Here is a 15722-nt window from a genome sequence, read left to right on the forward strand (position 1 = left end):
CTCGCGCTGCGAGGTGGACGCTATGTCAACTAGCCCACAACAAGCGTGTGTGTGTGCACCTCACGACCAATGACAGTTTTCACGTTGCTAAGATACATTCTGTGCCAGTTACTACAGCCGCCGATACTCCACAGCGTCTTCAAAAGAGAAAACGCCTCCAAAAGTACAGACGTGAGTGGGAAGAGACAAACCCTTGGCATGACAGCATCTGTGTAGATGTTTACAAAGCAAACTGCAAAGTATGTTGCCGTATGTTTTCTGTGGCGCATGGTGGACTGGCTGACATCAGACAGCATGCCTCAGGAGAACAACATTCCAAAAATATACAAACCCAAAGGACCCAAGCACAAGTGTCACAGTTCTTGAATGAAACATCTCCTGAGATCGATTTGGTATGGGATGGGATATTACATCTTATTCATCTGGTTGTGTTTTTAACAAGATGTCATTAGGCTATTTCTATTTACCTGCCTTGCCCTGGCAGCCTACATATTGGCTGATGTGGGCATAGTCTAGGCTATTTCAGTAGACTCATATGGTTGATTATTTATTAATGTTGAGTTTTTAAAGTCTAATAAATAAACATGTATTTCATATATATTAATCAATATAATTAAATAGTGTGCCCATTTAAAGAACAACTCTTATGCTCATCTGGAAAACGGAATTCTTCATAATGGATTATTATAACAGCTAATAAATACATAAATAATATAATTCATACATGCATAAATAAATACTTAAACATAAATAAATAAATAGTGTTCAGACAATAATATAAAGATTTCTATGTATTTTAGGGGTTTGGGGGCCTGGCTTTTCTAATATACATTTCATAAATGTCTATGCATTTCAGGAGTTTGGGGGGCTGGCTCCCCCAAAATAATTAAATAACCTAACCCTAACCTAACCCTAACCCTAAAACCAAAATAAAGTCACAAAAAACAAAATAAAAAAGTTTCAAAATCCGCCCACCATATGGGCCCCATGTCGACAATGTCAGCGGGATCCACTCGGGTCCCAACTGCCATGAAGGATATAAGTGTTTTCTATCTGGCCCTTAGGTGGCTCCCACCTAGGCAATTCTATGTGGGTCCTAACTGGGTTGCCCATGTGAGCTATACGTGGGTTCGACCTGGGCCCTAGGTGGGCCCTATATTTGGCCATTTATGTGGGGCTGACGTGGCTCCCGTATGGTTTCAAGGTGGGCTGAACTATATGGGCCCACTTGGGCTTGCCCGTGTGGGCTATACGTGGGTTCTACCTGGCCCTTAGGTGGGCTAGGTTGTTACTCCTCCTCCCACCTAGGCAATCATATGTGGGACCGAGGTGGGTCCCAACTGGGTTGCCCATGTGGGCTTTACGTGGGTTATACCTGGGCCCTAGGTGGGCCCCCAACTGGCCACGTCTATGTGGGACTGAGGTGGGTCCCAACTGGGATGCCCATGTGGGCTTTAGGTGGCTTCTACCTGGGCCCTAGGTGGAACCCAGCTAGGCAATTCCATGTGGGACCGAACCTTATTCGACAGACAGGGGGACAGACACACAGGGACAGAGAAAGAGGGGAGCACAGGACACTCAGCGTTGCCATGTCCTCTGATTATAAGCAAATTTGCCTTACTTTTCACCACAGTGTTGCCATGTCAGAAAATTGTAAACGACTTTGCCCTACTTTCACACAATACTCTCGCTCACACTGTGAGCTGGCTGTAAGGTGGATCTGCGATGCGAAGTGTACGACGCGTCACGCTAGATGTGAGGGCCGCGCAGCGGCCCGAACTTCTAGTCATTACAAACAGAATGGGAGACTGTCTTCCAGGACTGGTTCTATTACCCAAACTGGCAACAAGATATGGAGCTGTGTGTCCACAAGTGTGACTGTTGCACTTTTCTGATTAGTGCAGCAGTCACACTTATGGACACACAGCTCCACAAGTCTGGACCCTACCCAGCACTCACACAACAATACCAGGTGTGCGCCACCCTGGAACACATTCTGGGCCAGTTTACTTTCATGGACTATGGAAACTGCTACATTATGGCAGTGAAGGACTATTTCACCAAGTGGCCAGAGACATACGTGGTTCTGGACCTCAGTACTGGTACCATGGCAGAGAAACTGGTTGCCAAGATGCTAAGATGCCAAGCATGTACACCCACAATGCTGGTGGAGCAATTTCATCGAACCTTTGCTACCCAGCTCACCATCTTCTTTCATTGACAGCAGAAAGACTGGCCCTCCTCTTGGCCCTGGTCCTGTGGTCCTACCAAACCGTGTTGTTTTAGTCTATGCTTTGCATTCCAGTGCATTCCATTGAAAGAGACTCCAGTTGACCCCTAAAGATTATTATTTATTAAAAAAATATCTGATTGCATATGTGTTTCCCGCCCCCTAAAACGCCCTGGTGTACCCACAGTTTAATGCCACCCATTGTGGATGCTGTCAATGCACTAAATGAGACATTATCACGTTTAATCAGACTATTGATTGGTCTAAGTAGGTGAGATACTCACCTACCCACGTTTAATCAGACTATTGATTGGTGAGATACCGACCTACTGACAGGGCTCAAAATGCCTCAAATCATGAATGCAGTGTCTGATTGCCGTGAAAGACCTATAATAAATGGCACCCTTTTCACATTGGCCTATTATAGCGCCACCAGGAGGCCACAATAACGTACCTGATCTGGCGGAGACCTGTGCTCCGAGTAGCACTTTTTCTAGTTTTATTTTATTATATTATTAGAGTTGGAGTCTGGTAACATATTCTGATGATACTAATGATGAAATTGTGTCACATGTTTTCCTTTCAGATCAAGTAAAAATAAAAGTTGGATGAAAGGCCCTTTTTAGTGCCTTCTGTATGCAGAAGTTTTCAGATGTGTTAGAAACAGGCTCAAGCAATAGGTGTAAAGGGTTTGATGTCTTGAGGTAGAGGTATAGAAAACCAGAATAACACCAGGGATAGAATTACACCATTCTTTATATTTACCTGAGTAGGAGGACAGCACCCTTTGAACCCACTGCCAAGTCAGGCAGGCTGTCTCCACTGAGGTCAAAAGAAGACTGGCTAATAGACAGACCAAAGAACCGCAGTCCAGGCTGAACATCAGAGCCAGGGATTCTCTAGATGAGGAAGAAAGGTAACAGAATGTTTTAAGAGATCAAGTTATAAAAAATACAAAACGTTGCATGAATCCATTGACTCTCACACACCTGTGAGTACATGGGATTGATTGTTAGTCTTCCATCACCATGGAAAATATAGATGCTTCCTTGACCATCATTCTCTAGTGGTGCTCCCACAGCCAAATCATTGAATCCATCACTGTTGAGATCAGGCAGTGGAGCAAGAGAGGAACCAAACCTTCCTCTTTCTCCTGCAACACCTTTCAACACTGTTTGACTATCGGATAGACAATCAACTCTCTGGTGGGAAAACAGAAAAACAGGAATAAGAATTATAATTTGAATACCTAATGTCAAGTATGCATTTGATGACAGAAAAACATTTAAACAGTCTTTACCTCGTGAGTAAGGCTACAGACGTAAACCCTGCCCTCTCGATCTTTCTCCGTGAATGAAGGAGCAGTCGAGCAGATATGAGGATTATGTCAGTGTATCCCATTTGATCACGATCCACATCCATGGTACAAACCTCTGCCCCAAAATATGCCCCAATCTGAAACTGAGAAAGCCAAAAATCATCATTCAAATGAGGCAGAATTACATTTATTACAAAATATATATATATATGTTCCTTCATGTTTTGTGAATAATATTTGGAACACAAACCTGTGGATCTGTTGAAGGGTCAATCTTTTGGGGGGTTTTGCTGGAGGAGAACACCATTACCATCCCCATGTGTTTATATCTTGGAGCACCTACAACGGTGAGAATGCCACTTCTTCTTGTGTTTGCAATTGCCATGGAGTAACCTAGGAGAAAACAGCACTGAGTAAAGTACTTGATTTTTGAAAGAATTAATTATGCTTATGGTGCATGTAGGTGTTGCTAATGCTGATTACCACATGACCTTCTTACCAAGAAGAACTAACTGTGGTGTGTCAGAATACATTGGACTACAGTCACTAAACAATGACGTCCAAATGGGTAAAAGTCTTATGTAATTTGATTAAAGTCTTTCATTATTTAGATACAGGCATTTCTACACTTGTAATAAGAAGTTAATTTACTTTCTCACCAAGATAGCTGTCAGGAACCATATTGGTAAGCTCCTTGAAGTTTGCCCTCTGGCCTCGTTTTGATATTTCCTGATAGCTCCCTCTCCATTGGAAGGCACCAACAGCTGCCATCTGGAATCCTCCCTAGTATAGGTACAATAAAATGATGTTTTTATGGAACAATTTCTTCCATATTATTTGTTAAGGTTGTGCTTTACCTCCTTCAGAATTGTAATATTACAGGCTTCAAAATGGAATGGGCCTAATATACTTTGTTAAAACTATCCTAAAATGTAACAATAATAGCATGCAATTACTAATACAGGCTGCATAATGGAGCCTGAGGTGGTATGTATGGTGGTAATGAAAAAAATGCACAATAGAACCATTATCCAGTGAATTTCCCTCAGGATAAATAAAGGCCTGCCTGCCTGTCTGCCTGCCTACCTACCTACCTAAGTGTACCTACCTTCCTACCTACCTACCTACCCACCCACCCACCCATCCATCCATCCATCCATCCATCCATCCATCCATCCATCCATCCATCCATCCATCCATCAGCATGTAATTATCTCTGCCAGGCCGGGAGGCGAAGATTATGTTTTGTCCATGTGTATTTCAGGTTTAACAACATTCAAAACTTTCCATTCACCTCCAGATATGTTTTTTATTTGTCCATCTGCTGTACCCCTCATACCAATTCTTATGACCAAGAATAGGGTTCTGTGTGTAGAAACAACTAAACAAATGTTTTTGATTACCCCAGGTACATAAGCAGCACTGAATCCCTCTTGAGCCATTTCCAGTTTCAATGAGCCAGCGCTTGTCTGAGATCCTGTAAAGGCAAAATAAATCAACAAGAAATATCTCACTACTCAATTATGAATGGGGAAATAAAAAAGATTTCCTTGCTAAACCAGATTTAATTTGGACGTTGGAACTACAGTATAAAGTACCTTCTATTGAAACGATGCTGTTCTGCAAAGCCTCCTTGATTCCATTAAGAGCTTGAAAGTTGGTCACTCGAAACACGTTTTTTGACGGATCGGTTGCAATGGTGTCCAACTCTAATTTTGCATTAGTATCATTAAAAGCAATTCCAACCTAAGGATACCAAGATACAGTGTTTGCAATGTTTTTAATGACAATGTTACTGTTAATATAAAGTAATTGGTTTATAATTCTTTGCTCATCTCAACATTGATATTGTAGATTAAAAACTGAGCATGTCCTGAAACTAAATAGTAATCACAGTGAATCCTGAGTAGTGAGGCTACTATTAATAATTCCAGTTCATCACTTAATGTAGGTTTTTGTAGTCATGTCCTATGACCAATATTAATCCTAAATCTACAATACACTGGCAATATTTGATACAACTAGAAGCATTTGATGCAAAGCAATTTGTATTGAGTGTGTCCAGACCATAGATACAGTATAAAATGATTAAGTAATAAGCGTCCTACTTCTATTTATGTGCACAGTCACCTACTTTGTTGGGGGACCCGATAATGCAAATCGCTATGGAGATACCATAAACACATATAAGCATCATATTCATATTAATAATCACAGAGGCCCCTTATATATTGAATACTTCTTTGCTGTGTTTGACACTAAAGCACAGTGTTGCTATTATACAGTATGCTAATGCCATTCTCTCTAAGCCAATGCCTATCTACAGTATGGTGCTGGGGTTTTTTTTGCACACATTTTCTGCACTTTACATACTTCATACTTTATTAGTTATTACTACTTAGTACTTATATTATAACCCTTATTGCCTACTTGTGTGATACCTTGTTTTAGTTATACCACAAGTAAGACGCGCGAACGCTGGAAGCGAACGCAGCTCGAAAATATTGTGTATTTACGGACTTGTAATCCGTGTTATTTCACCGTCATGGGGAGAGAACATTGACATTGTGTCTGTGTGTGTGTGTGTGTGTGTGTGTGTGTGTGTGTGTGTGTGTGTGTGTGTGTGTGCACTTGTTTTTGTGGTTTATGAGGTCTTTACACGTGAATACACACCACACTGTGAGGACATTTGGGATTATGAGGACAGGGCCAGTGTCCTCACAATTCAAACAATCTAGAAGTGTTTCTATACCTTTAAAATGCCCAAATTCTAAGTTTCAGCCAATGTCCTAATAATACATAATAGGTTTTATAAGGACAGACTCAATAGTGTCCCTGTGTCCGGAAAAGGTATTGCACCCCCTCATGAATATGCACACATGTGTATCTTTCGAGGCTTTTGATTGGCTGACTGCCGAATGTCCCCATAATTCACAATTCTGTCCTCATAATTCACAATTGTGTATGTGTAACCTGATTTCAACATAGTATTAACAAATAACAATTGACCAGGAAACCTTAACTGCCACAATCAAAATATCATTATCTTTTTATCCATATTTGACTGCCATTACAATTGGATGTCAAGGCAAACCCAATAACTCGTTCCCAATTCAATCATGTTTTGACTCAACTTGATCAAATCAATGCATTACCATAATATATTTTTAAATGATACAATTAAAACAGTTTTGTATTGTTTCATTTCATCAACAAATGCTGCATATCAGTGCCACCACTGTCTAACTGATCTACAAGCTCACACCTCACAACACAAGGTGCTGAGCTTGTAGATCGGGTATTTGTTTATAGTATTACATATTTTGCCACTTAAATGGCATTATTGTCAACTTTAGAGGTATTAACAGTTATCTTAAAGGAACAGGTTGGACATTTATGAACCATAATAGCCCTGTTTGCTAGTTACCAATTATGATGTTGATAAGTAAAATTATTTCTGGGCAAAACCCTTTCATAGCCGCTCTGGACAGTCGTGTTTGTCGGAGCTCATCAGCTCGGCTCCCATATACATTATATCATATCGGGACCACGACACCATGTACATTTTGGTCAGCTATACAGGAGTAGGCATCCTAGGGGAAATTTTACCCTTGGGTATATATGCTAATTAAGTTAAAGCCTGCAAGAATTAGGTTTAATCCTAATACTGTTAACAGCATTATTCTTCTACACAGTATGACAAAGAAAAGGCAAAATTCTCTATATTCTATATGACAGTGATGTCACTTATAGACGTGTTGGAGCATTCCCTGTGGGACCTAGAGCACCAAATAAAGTGACTATTTTTGGCCTGAATAAAGCATACTACTAAGGTTGGTTATTTAAGTGTTTGGAACAGTGACTGTCCCAAATATGCAATTTCCTCATATGTGACTTAATGTTGCTATCAGTCTAACCTGCTCGATTCCTCCAGACTCGGGTGGAGTGAGTATGGAAGTTAGAGTAATGGAATTTGGCTAGTGACTGACCCATATGCCATCTCCTCATTCACTTCCACCCCTGTGATGTCAGTTCACCAATCACAAAATGTCCCTGAGAGTGAGTGAGTGAGTGAGTGAGTGAGTGAGTGAGTGAGTGAGTGAGGCCCTGTTCAGACTTGCAGCCCAAATATGTTTTATGCAGCAAATATAATTTATGCAGTCTGAACAAAGCTAATGGCTCGTACACACTGTACAACTTTCAAAGTCATCAGGTAGATAAGATCGCTAAGCAGTTCACACTACACAACTGTCTTTCTTTGAATCGGCTGTTCATCAATGTGGTTTACAGACTGCATGACTGACCTGTGACAGGGGATAACACACTAAGAGATTTCACCAGGATGCGATATACAGACACAAAGATGGCAGGTGGCTGCTAATTACATACCATCCCCCAGGTTACCTCCCCACTAACCCACTTTGTGTGTTATACTTTCAACTTATTGTTTTCAAAGCTGTACTGCTTTTCATACGTGCTGATAAAGTATTCAATCAATCAGAGAGAGAGAAAGAGAGGGAAAGATTCTCTCTTATGGAAATTGTGTAAGTACAACATGTAGGCCAGTGACCTCACTAGCATTCAGGTATATGACAGTGATGTCACTTATAGACAAGTTGGAGCATTCCCTGTGGGACTATAAAGCACCAAATAAAGTGACTGTTTTGGCCTGAATAAAGCATACGACCAAGGTTGGTTCTTTAAGTGTATACACAGGTGACTGTCCCAAATATGCCATTTCCTCATATGTGACTGAATGTTGCTATCAGTCTAACCTGTTCGATTCCTCTAGACTCGCATCTAATCCTCACCTCCTCGCTTAAAGGAAGCACTAAGGCGCGAGTGGAGGACCCAGGTTACATCCCCACTATCCCCACACATAAATACACAATAGAAATCTGCCTAAAAATTACCACACAATTATATTAAAACCCTCCATGAACTATACAAGTAATGATTCCTTTTCCTTCTTCACACTTGAATCACATGCACATTAACAAGCCAACTACTCTGCCTTTCAGAGAGGACATACAATATCTGCAACATAACATCTGCCCAAATAAACCTGTCAGTTTGACGTCTCTCACTCTCCATTAGCAGAAGTCTTGCAACCTCACAGAGATTCTGTATAATAGCCATATTTGGTGGGATCCTGTCCATGTGAAAAAGCTAACTCCACAAGTCTATGCTGAGCTAATAATATTGTTCAACCGAAGACGTGGAGGAGAAGCTGGTAAAATGACACTACAACGCCACCTTGACAGGGACACAACAACCGTACATACAGATGTTGCCTTTGGCCTTACAAAGATTTTTTCAAAGTTTGAAGAAAAACTTTGTAAACACTTCTGTCAGATTTATACATCATGAACGATTAAAAAATAAAACTTGTAACTGTCAGACAACTGAACCTATTCAACTAATAGACCTTGTACTGTAAGGTAATGCATACTAGTGCAATGTAAAATTACAATTAATGTAGAATCCACACCAATCAAGTGTATTTACAAATTATTTAATAGCATCTATTTTCTCCTTTTTAACTTTAGCACAGACTTTCTCCCATGAACTAGGCAAGATATGTTCTATTATAGTGTAGCGTAGTGTAATTTTCATATGCAGAGACAGAAACAATAAAACCCAGGCCTTTATTATAAAAATATATGAATAAAAAAAACATTAAACATCAGTGTTAGACTCATTACAAATGTTATACACATAAAGCAGTTTTTTTCTACAAATCCTCAGTGTTAAGTGTCCAAATGGTTAAGTTTGTAGAGTCAAAAATTCAAACTGCATACAACCAACCCAACTGACTGCCTGGATAGGAAATCTCAATTGTGCTTCCAGGCTGCAGTTTGCTGGCAGCAAGCAAGGTGCAGGGGGGAGGGGAGCACTGGGAGCACTGTCTTTGTTCTTTAATTGAAACTCGTTGAGGTGTTGGGGGAAGGGCAGCTGTGGAACTCTACAGATTGTGAGCTGTTCTGACAGACATAGTCTGAGTATCCCTGCACTATCTGCATCTTACTGATCTTGGTTCATAGACCTAGTCTACTCACAAACTGAGCAAATACCTTAAAAAATGACATATGTTGCAACCAATTTGATATGTAACTAATCACATAATATAGATCAAAATACTCATTCAGATTAAAATCTCTTTTCCAAGAGGCAGAATTATTTCACTAACATTACATTAACTAACATGAAATAATAGATAAGCTGTAGAGTTTTATATGCATGGATTACACAGATCATGAAGCTGTTCTCTTCATTTTATCAAATCGGTCAAACAACATGTTATTTTGAGCAACGTTGAACATTATTATTTTGGGGACATATGGCCTTGTGGGGTCAATTTGGGGTCTGGCCTATGGACTATATTGGTAAGGACACAAGGAAGTGGAGAGTTGACCCTGAAGTTGGTTGTCCAGAACCGTCCCGGCCCATTCCCAATGGTCATGCATATCTCAACAACCGCTCATTCAGTTGACTTCACACTACATTTGTATTGTTGAGAGTAACCTCAGGAAGTATAGTCTTGACCATGAATTTGATTGGATCAACGGTTCTTCAGAACCGCCATGTCCTAAGACTGTGCAAACGTACTGTATCTTGCAAACTTCTCTTCCGATCAACTTCACCCTTGCCTTAGGGTCTGGCATATATGGGCATAGCTGTCGGATCTGTGAGGTGTTAGGTGCTGATAAATGTGTTTCCTTGCTTTATTTTTGAACATTCTACTCTGTCCTCAACTCACTGCTTAATTGATGGCCCAGAGCTCTGCCCCCTCCCCCTTCTCCTGCTTTGTTTTGCTGCTTCAGCACAGCTAACATTATCCATCCCCCACCTTTCAATTAAGAGCATTTTCTCATGAAACATACACCTGAGAGACAGATACATACTGAGGGGTGTGTGTACTGTATGAGTGAGTGACAACTTCACCTGTATTTGGACAGTTAACTGTGGCATGACTTTGGACTGCCAATCACTAACTTGATTGCCTTCAGGGACTATTCTCTGTGTCCTGACTAGGTTACTTTAGCCACAAGGCACTTTTAGCTACTGTACACTGCATGCCTTTAGACCTGCATTTTTCAAAAGCATTCGCTGACACTTTGTGACACTGTGTCACTGTCATAGCTGATACACATACAAATACTCTCTGTAGAGGTTTAAATTGTCCACTGGAAGCATGTGGCTTACTCGTTTGCTCACTTTTTGTATTTCCCAAAAAATTGTCTTAAAATAATTCACTCCAAACGGTTGTAAAAATGTACTTGAAGTTTTACTTCTCAAAAGACAAAAAATAATATTCCACAGGTTACAATTGTGTGAGATGAAGACGGTAAGAAAACTGTATGCTTCCAAACTCCAAACTGTCTGCCACTGACTGGCACTGACTGACTCTCAGTCCCACTGATGACAGCAGCTGAGTCTAATCATCAAAATGTCACAGTGACACAATACACACCTGTCCTTACTCAACCTTAATTATCAAAGGCCTTAATTAACAAAGGTACTCTCTGAAGTTCTCTTAAAGCAAAAGTCCTCTTATGTCAATACTTGTACATACATATACCATGAATTAAACATATGAATTTAGCAATTATTTATCTTCTTCAAATATTTAGGTTTTACCATTTTTACTCAATACACATTAATTATGAAATATCAATATGGCTTCCACACTCTCTCCAATGGCTTCAGAAACTATCTAAATACTAACAGGCAAGCAGTAGATCCCAATGTTCCATTTTGTCATTTGCATTCAATTCTGCAATAATTAAATGTTCGCCTTTTTAAAAATGTATTATATTATTCTGTATGTTCCCACATAATTATAGGACAATTCTAATAGGTCATGTTGACCCGGAGAAAAGAAAGCATGTCATTTGACTCAGTCTGTCTGACTAATGGTTGAGGAGGATACACATCCATTTTTACCTAATCATTTTACAGAAAACTGTCCCAGCATATTTTATTTAGACCACACTCTGAGCTGAGTTAAGAGCACACTCTTAACTCACAAATAAAAGCAGAATGAGTTGTGTTCAGCACTGCAGCTGAATGAGTCAAGTGGGTATCGGTACCGTACAAATGTTACTTTGAATTCTGCTGAGGGGCTATAGAGTTCTATCGAGTAACAGTCACACTATATGGACAAAGGTGTTTATTTAAGTCTCATCAACTTATGAATTATGAGGATACTGGCCCTGTCCTCATAATCCCAAAGGTCCTCACAATGTGGTGAGTATTCATGGGAAATGTCCTCATAAACCGCGTGCGCACACACACACACACACACACTCTCTCTCTCTCTCTCTCTCTCTCTCTCTCTCTCTCTCTCTCTCTCTCTCTCTCTCTCTCTCTCTCTCTCTCTCTCTCTCTCTCTCCTTTTCAACCTGCCTGAATTGAATACTTTATCAGCACATATGAAAAGCAGGACAGCCTTGAAAACTATAAGCTAAAAAGTATAACACACAGGTACCGATACCCACTTGACCCATTCAGCTGCAGTGCTGAACACAACTCATTTTGCTTTTATTTGTGAGTTAAGAGTGTGCTCTTAACTCAGCTCAGAGTGTGGTATGAAGAAAATATGCTGGGAGAGTTTTCTGTAAAACACAAGGGTAGCAATGCAGTCCCTTTATAAACATGAAAAAATAGGTTGTTAAAGAGAATTCATTGAATTTGATCATGGTACTGTAATAGGATGCTACCATTCCAACAACTCAGTTCATGACATGTGTTCCTTTCTAGATATTGCACAATCAACTGTAAGTGGTATTATTGCGAAGTAGAAACAGTGTCTTATGAATTATGAGGACACTGGTGCACCTGATTCGGATGCTATCAATGCATTGAATGGGACATTATCACCTTTTATTAGACCATTGCATGGGCGAAGTAGGCGACATACTGACCTACCCGCGATTTATCAGACCATTCATTGGGTGTTATCAAGACATACTGACCTACCAACGGAGATGACTTAAATAGTTCAGTTTCGGTTTTGGTTTTGGTTTCGGACCATGACGGAGGCGCGCAGTCTCAGGCAAACTGGAACCCTGTGAAGGACCACCGAGGGAGCTAAAGCGACGAGTTGCCGTCCTGAACTGTGTGACGTTCGCCTGAGCCTACTCAGCGCCGTTGGAGTTATGTACCGATAGGCACAGAATCGTAAATCTTGTTGTGGGGACTGCTCCGCCTCCAAGTAGGTCAGTAGCTCCTGATTACGCCCAATGAATGATCTGACAAATCGCGGGTAGGTCTGTATATCGCCTACTCGTCGCCTACTCGCCCATTCAATGGTCTGATAAAATGTGATAATCTCCCATTCAATGCATTGATAGCATTTGAAGCCGGTCACTGGCCCTGTCCTCATAATCCCAAAGGTCCTCACAATGTGGTGAGTATTCATGGGAAATGTCCTCATTAACCGCATGCGCACACACACACACACACACACACACACTCTCTCTCTCTCTCTCTCACTCTCTCTCTCTCTCCTTTTCAACCTGCCTGAATTGAATACTTTATCAGCAGATATATGAAAAGCAGGACAGCCTTGAAAACTATAAGCTAAAAGGTATAACACACAAAGTGGGGAAGTTAGGAACTTCAGAACGGTGAGCAGACCAGGTAAAGTCTCAGAGCTGGGGTGCCAAGTGCTGAGGCACATAGTGCATCAAAGACACAGACACTCGGTAACAATAACTACAGAGTTCCAAACCACCTCGGTTCCGGCATTAACATAATCACAAAAACGGCACACCAGGAGCTTCATGGCATGGGTTTCAATGGCCAAGCAGCTGCATGCAAGCCTTACATTATTAAGCACAATGCCAAAATGATATGGCCTACTGTAGGTTCTCAATGTGTTTCTTCTGTCTAAAGGTTACAATGCATCACAGCACAATGCGTTGTGAGGTTGTAAATCTCAAGTGTTGAATTTATTGAAGTATCTTTGCAATGAAAAGTTATCATTTCATATTCCAAGTATTTGTCAGGCAACTTGTTTTTGCTATTAGAATTTTAAAGTTGATTTTAACCACTTACATCTCAGTATCCGTATTCTGGGGAAAACCTTCGCAGAAAACACGCATCACAGATTGGCTATTTTCAAGTCACTAGTATAGAGCCCTGACTCTCGAGGGACTCCGCTCAACAACATAAGTGGTTAAGACATTTTAATTTTGGTGTCACTATCCTAGATTTATATAATGGATGTGGGAATTCACAGACACTTTGATTCTTATCAACTGTAACTCTTGCATATAAATTTTTCTGACTCACAGATCTAATGTATGTAGTGTCATGATTCAGGTACATGAAATAAGCTGCTGTTCTTCTGAGTATGATGCACAATGACACAATGGGGCAAACAGAAGGGTGTGATGACATTATATGACCAAGACCTAGGTATAGATACAATAGGCCAGATGGTTGCTAAAGAAGTGCCAAACAGAGGTGGCCTATGGAGCTGTTTTTTTGCCACCCTAAAGGCCTACACCTTTTCAGGATTCAACACCCTGAATGTTAATACAGACACAGAAGAGAGCTGTTCTCAAGGTAAATGCCAATGTTCTGGAACCAAACACCATTATATTGTCAACAATAGTGCAAATAAAATAATTCTAACTCCATATTAGAGTAAATATTATTGTGAGTAAATTGAATTTAAGGTGATGTACAGTAAGTGATATGTTTTCCCAAATTAACTGTTAAATCGCTCTACAATCTTATTGCAATCACTGCTGCTACAGTGTTTGTTCAGTAACAGAGGTCACCCCATTTACAGCTCTTTAGCAGAAAAACTAAATATATTTTGTTTCAAACAAATTATTAGGAAATCAAACTGTCCATGCAAGAACATATATGAAAACAGATAATACTAGCACTCCTCTTACCACAATATATACCACAAATTGAACTCATTATTCACAAAGTAACATTTGCTAATTTACAGTGATATAAATATTTTTAAAGTATTTTTTCATCCTGGTGGTCCATTTCTAGTGGAATTAAGGAAAATACACAATGACTTCATTTTCGGTTCAACTTTTAAACATGCCCTGTGTCTTTAACACACCATTTTGCCTTGCAATCAGCCACTCATCAAAATCACCTGCGTCCCAGTCCCCATCTCACTCACACTCTCACAGAGTGTCAGCAGGTAGCAAGCAGTGGGGAGTGAGGACACAGAAGTTTAAGTCAGTGGAACAAAGAAGCGTACAACATCCAAAGTAAGTATATTTGTATTACAATCAGACGCTTGCCTGTCATTAAAATGCAATTTATACTTTGAGAGTCTGTGCATTGCATTCCACATGCATGTATGCTTGCATTCGTTGTAGGCTAATGAGTGGAAGGTGTTGCTCATTGTTTTCATGACAAGCCAGGCTGATGCAAACATTTTATGGAATAATGCTTGTATGTGAAGAAACACGTGGTATTTTTTAACAGATTCAATCAAGTTTTTCAATGGTTCTGCTGTGATCTCTCTGAGTTAAGGGTGCACCAGACTGCAGAGGTTTTTTTTATATCCACACCAAATTATTTAGCCAACAATGGCAGATCATAAAGCTCACAATGCCTCACGTTGGAATGTGAGCTTGTAGATCGGCTATTTTTGTCTTCCCCCATAATAGGGATGTTGGGGTTCAAATGGTTAAATGTCAAGCATAAAGCATTAAGTTATTTTCAATCTGTCCTAATGGAAACAGAAATAACTTTGTGACATACTGTATCTTGGGGGGGTTAACATATTTATGTACCATACTATGACATAAATGTAAGGTGGTATAAAGTAACAATGTAATTCAGGCTATGGGTCATCAATGTGTCCATATATGGACAAATGTATCTGTGGCAAGACTTGGCCTTGTCCGTGGCAATGTTTTTTTTTTACATGACATTGTAATGTTCTTACTTTGACATTTATTATTGTTTGATTTTGACAGTGGTTCTCTAACTTTTATTTTCAAGAACCCCCCCATAACCTTTTAGTGCACAAATGTAACCAAATGAACCCGTAGGGTCCATTTGGTTACATTTGCCTTAATGAGTCCAATCTGCATTTGCCTTGATGAGTCCAATCTGTTTGACTCAGGCAAGGTGTGACTGCTTAGTCTACTTGCATAAATCTGGACCCAGAAAGCAGCCTTGCTG

At 40.2% G+C, this 15722-nt stretch overlaps 1 protein-coding gene across 1 annotated transcript in view; it reads right to left on the reverse strand.

Annotated features, from left to right (window-relative positions):
• The window catches only part of LOC308104980 (uncharacterized protein), a 66292-nt gene that overhangs the window by 12564 nt on the left and 38006 nt on the right, over nucleotides 1-15722 (reverse strand). The window contains exons 19-25 of the mRNA XM_080455615.1: nucleotides 5147-5294; nucleotides 4952-5025; nucleotides 4208-4331; nucleotides 3799-3941; nucleotides 3548-3691; nucleotides 3220-3432; nucleotides 2996-3129 (exon numbers count right to left, since the gene is read on the reverse strand). Coding sequence (XP_080311741.1) covers nucleotides 2996-3129; nucleotides 3220-3432; nucleotides 3548-3691; nucleotides 3799-3941; nucleotides 4208-4331; nucleotides 4952-5025; nucleotides 5147-5294 — 980 coding nt within the window. The remainder of the gene's footprint in view (nucleotides 1-2995; nucleotides 3130-3219; nucleotides 3433-3547; nucleotides 3692-3798; nucleotides 3942-4207; nucleotides 4332-4951; nucleotides 5026-5146; nucleotides 5295-15722) is intronic.

The sequence above is a fragment of the Gymnoscopelus braueri genome (assembly GCF_963280865.1).
Source record: "Gymnoscopelus braueri genome assembly, chromosome: 17".
In the NCBI taxonomy this organism is placed as follows: domain Eukaryota; kingdom Metazoa; phylum Chordata; class Actinopteri; order Myctophiformes; family Myctophidae; genus Gymnoscopelus; species Gymnoscopelus braueri.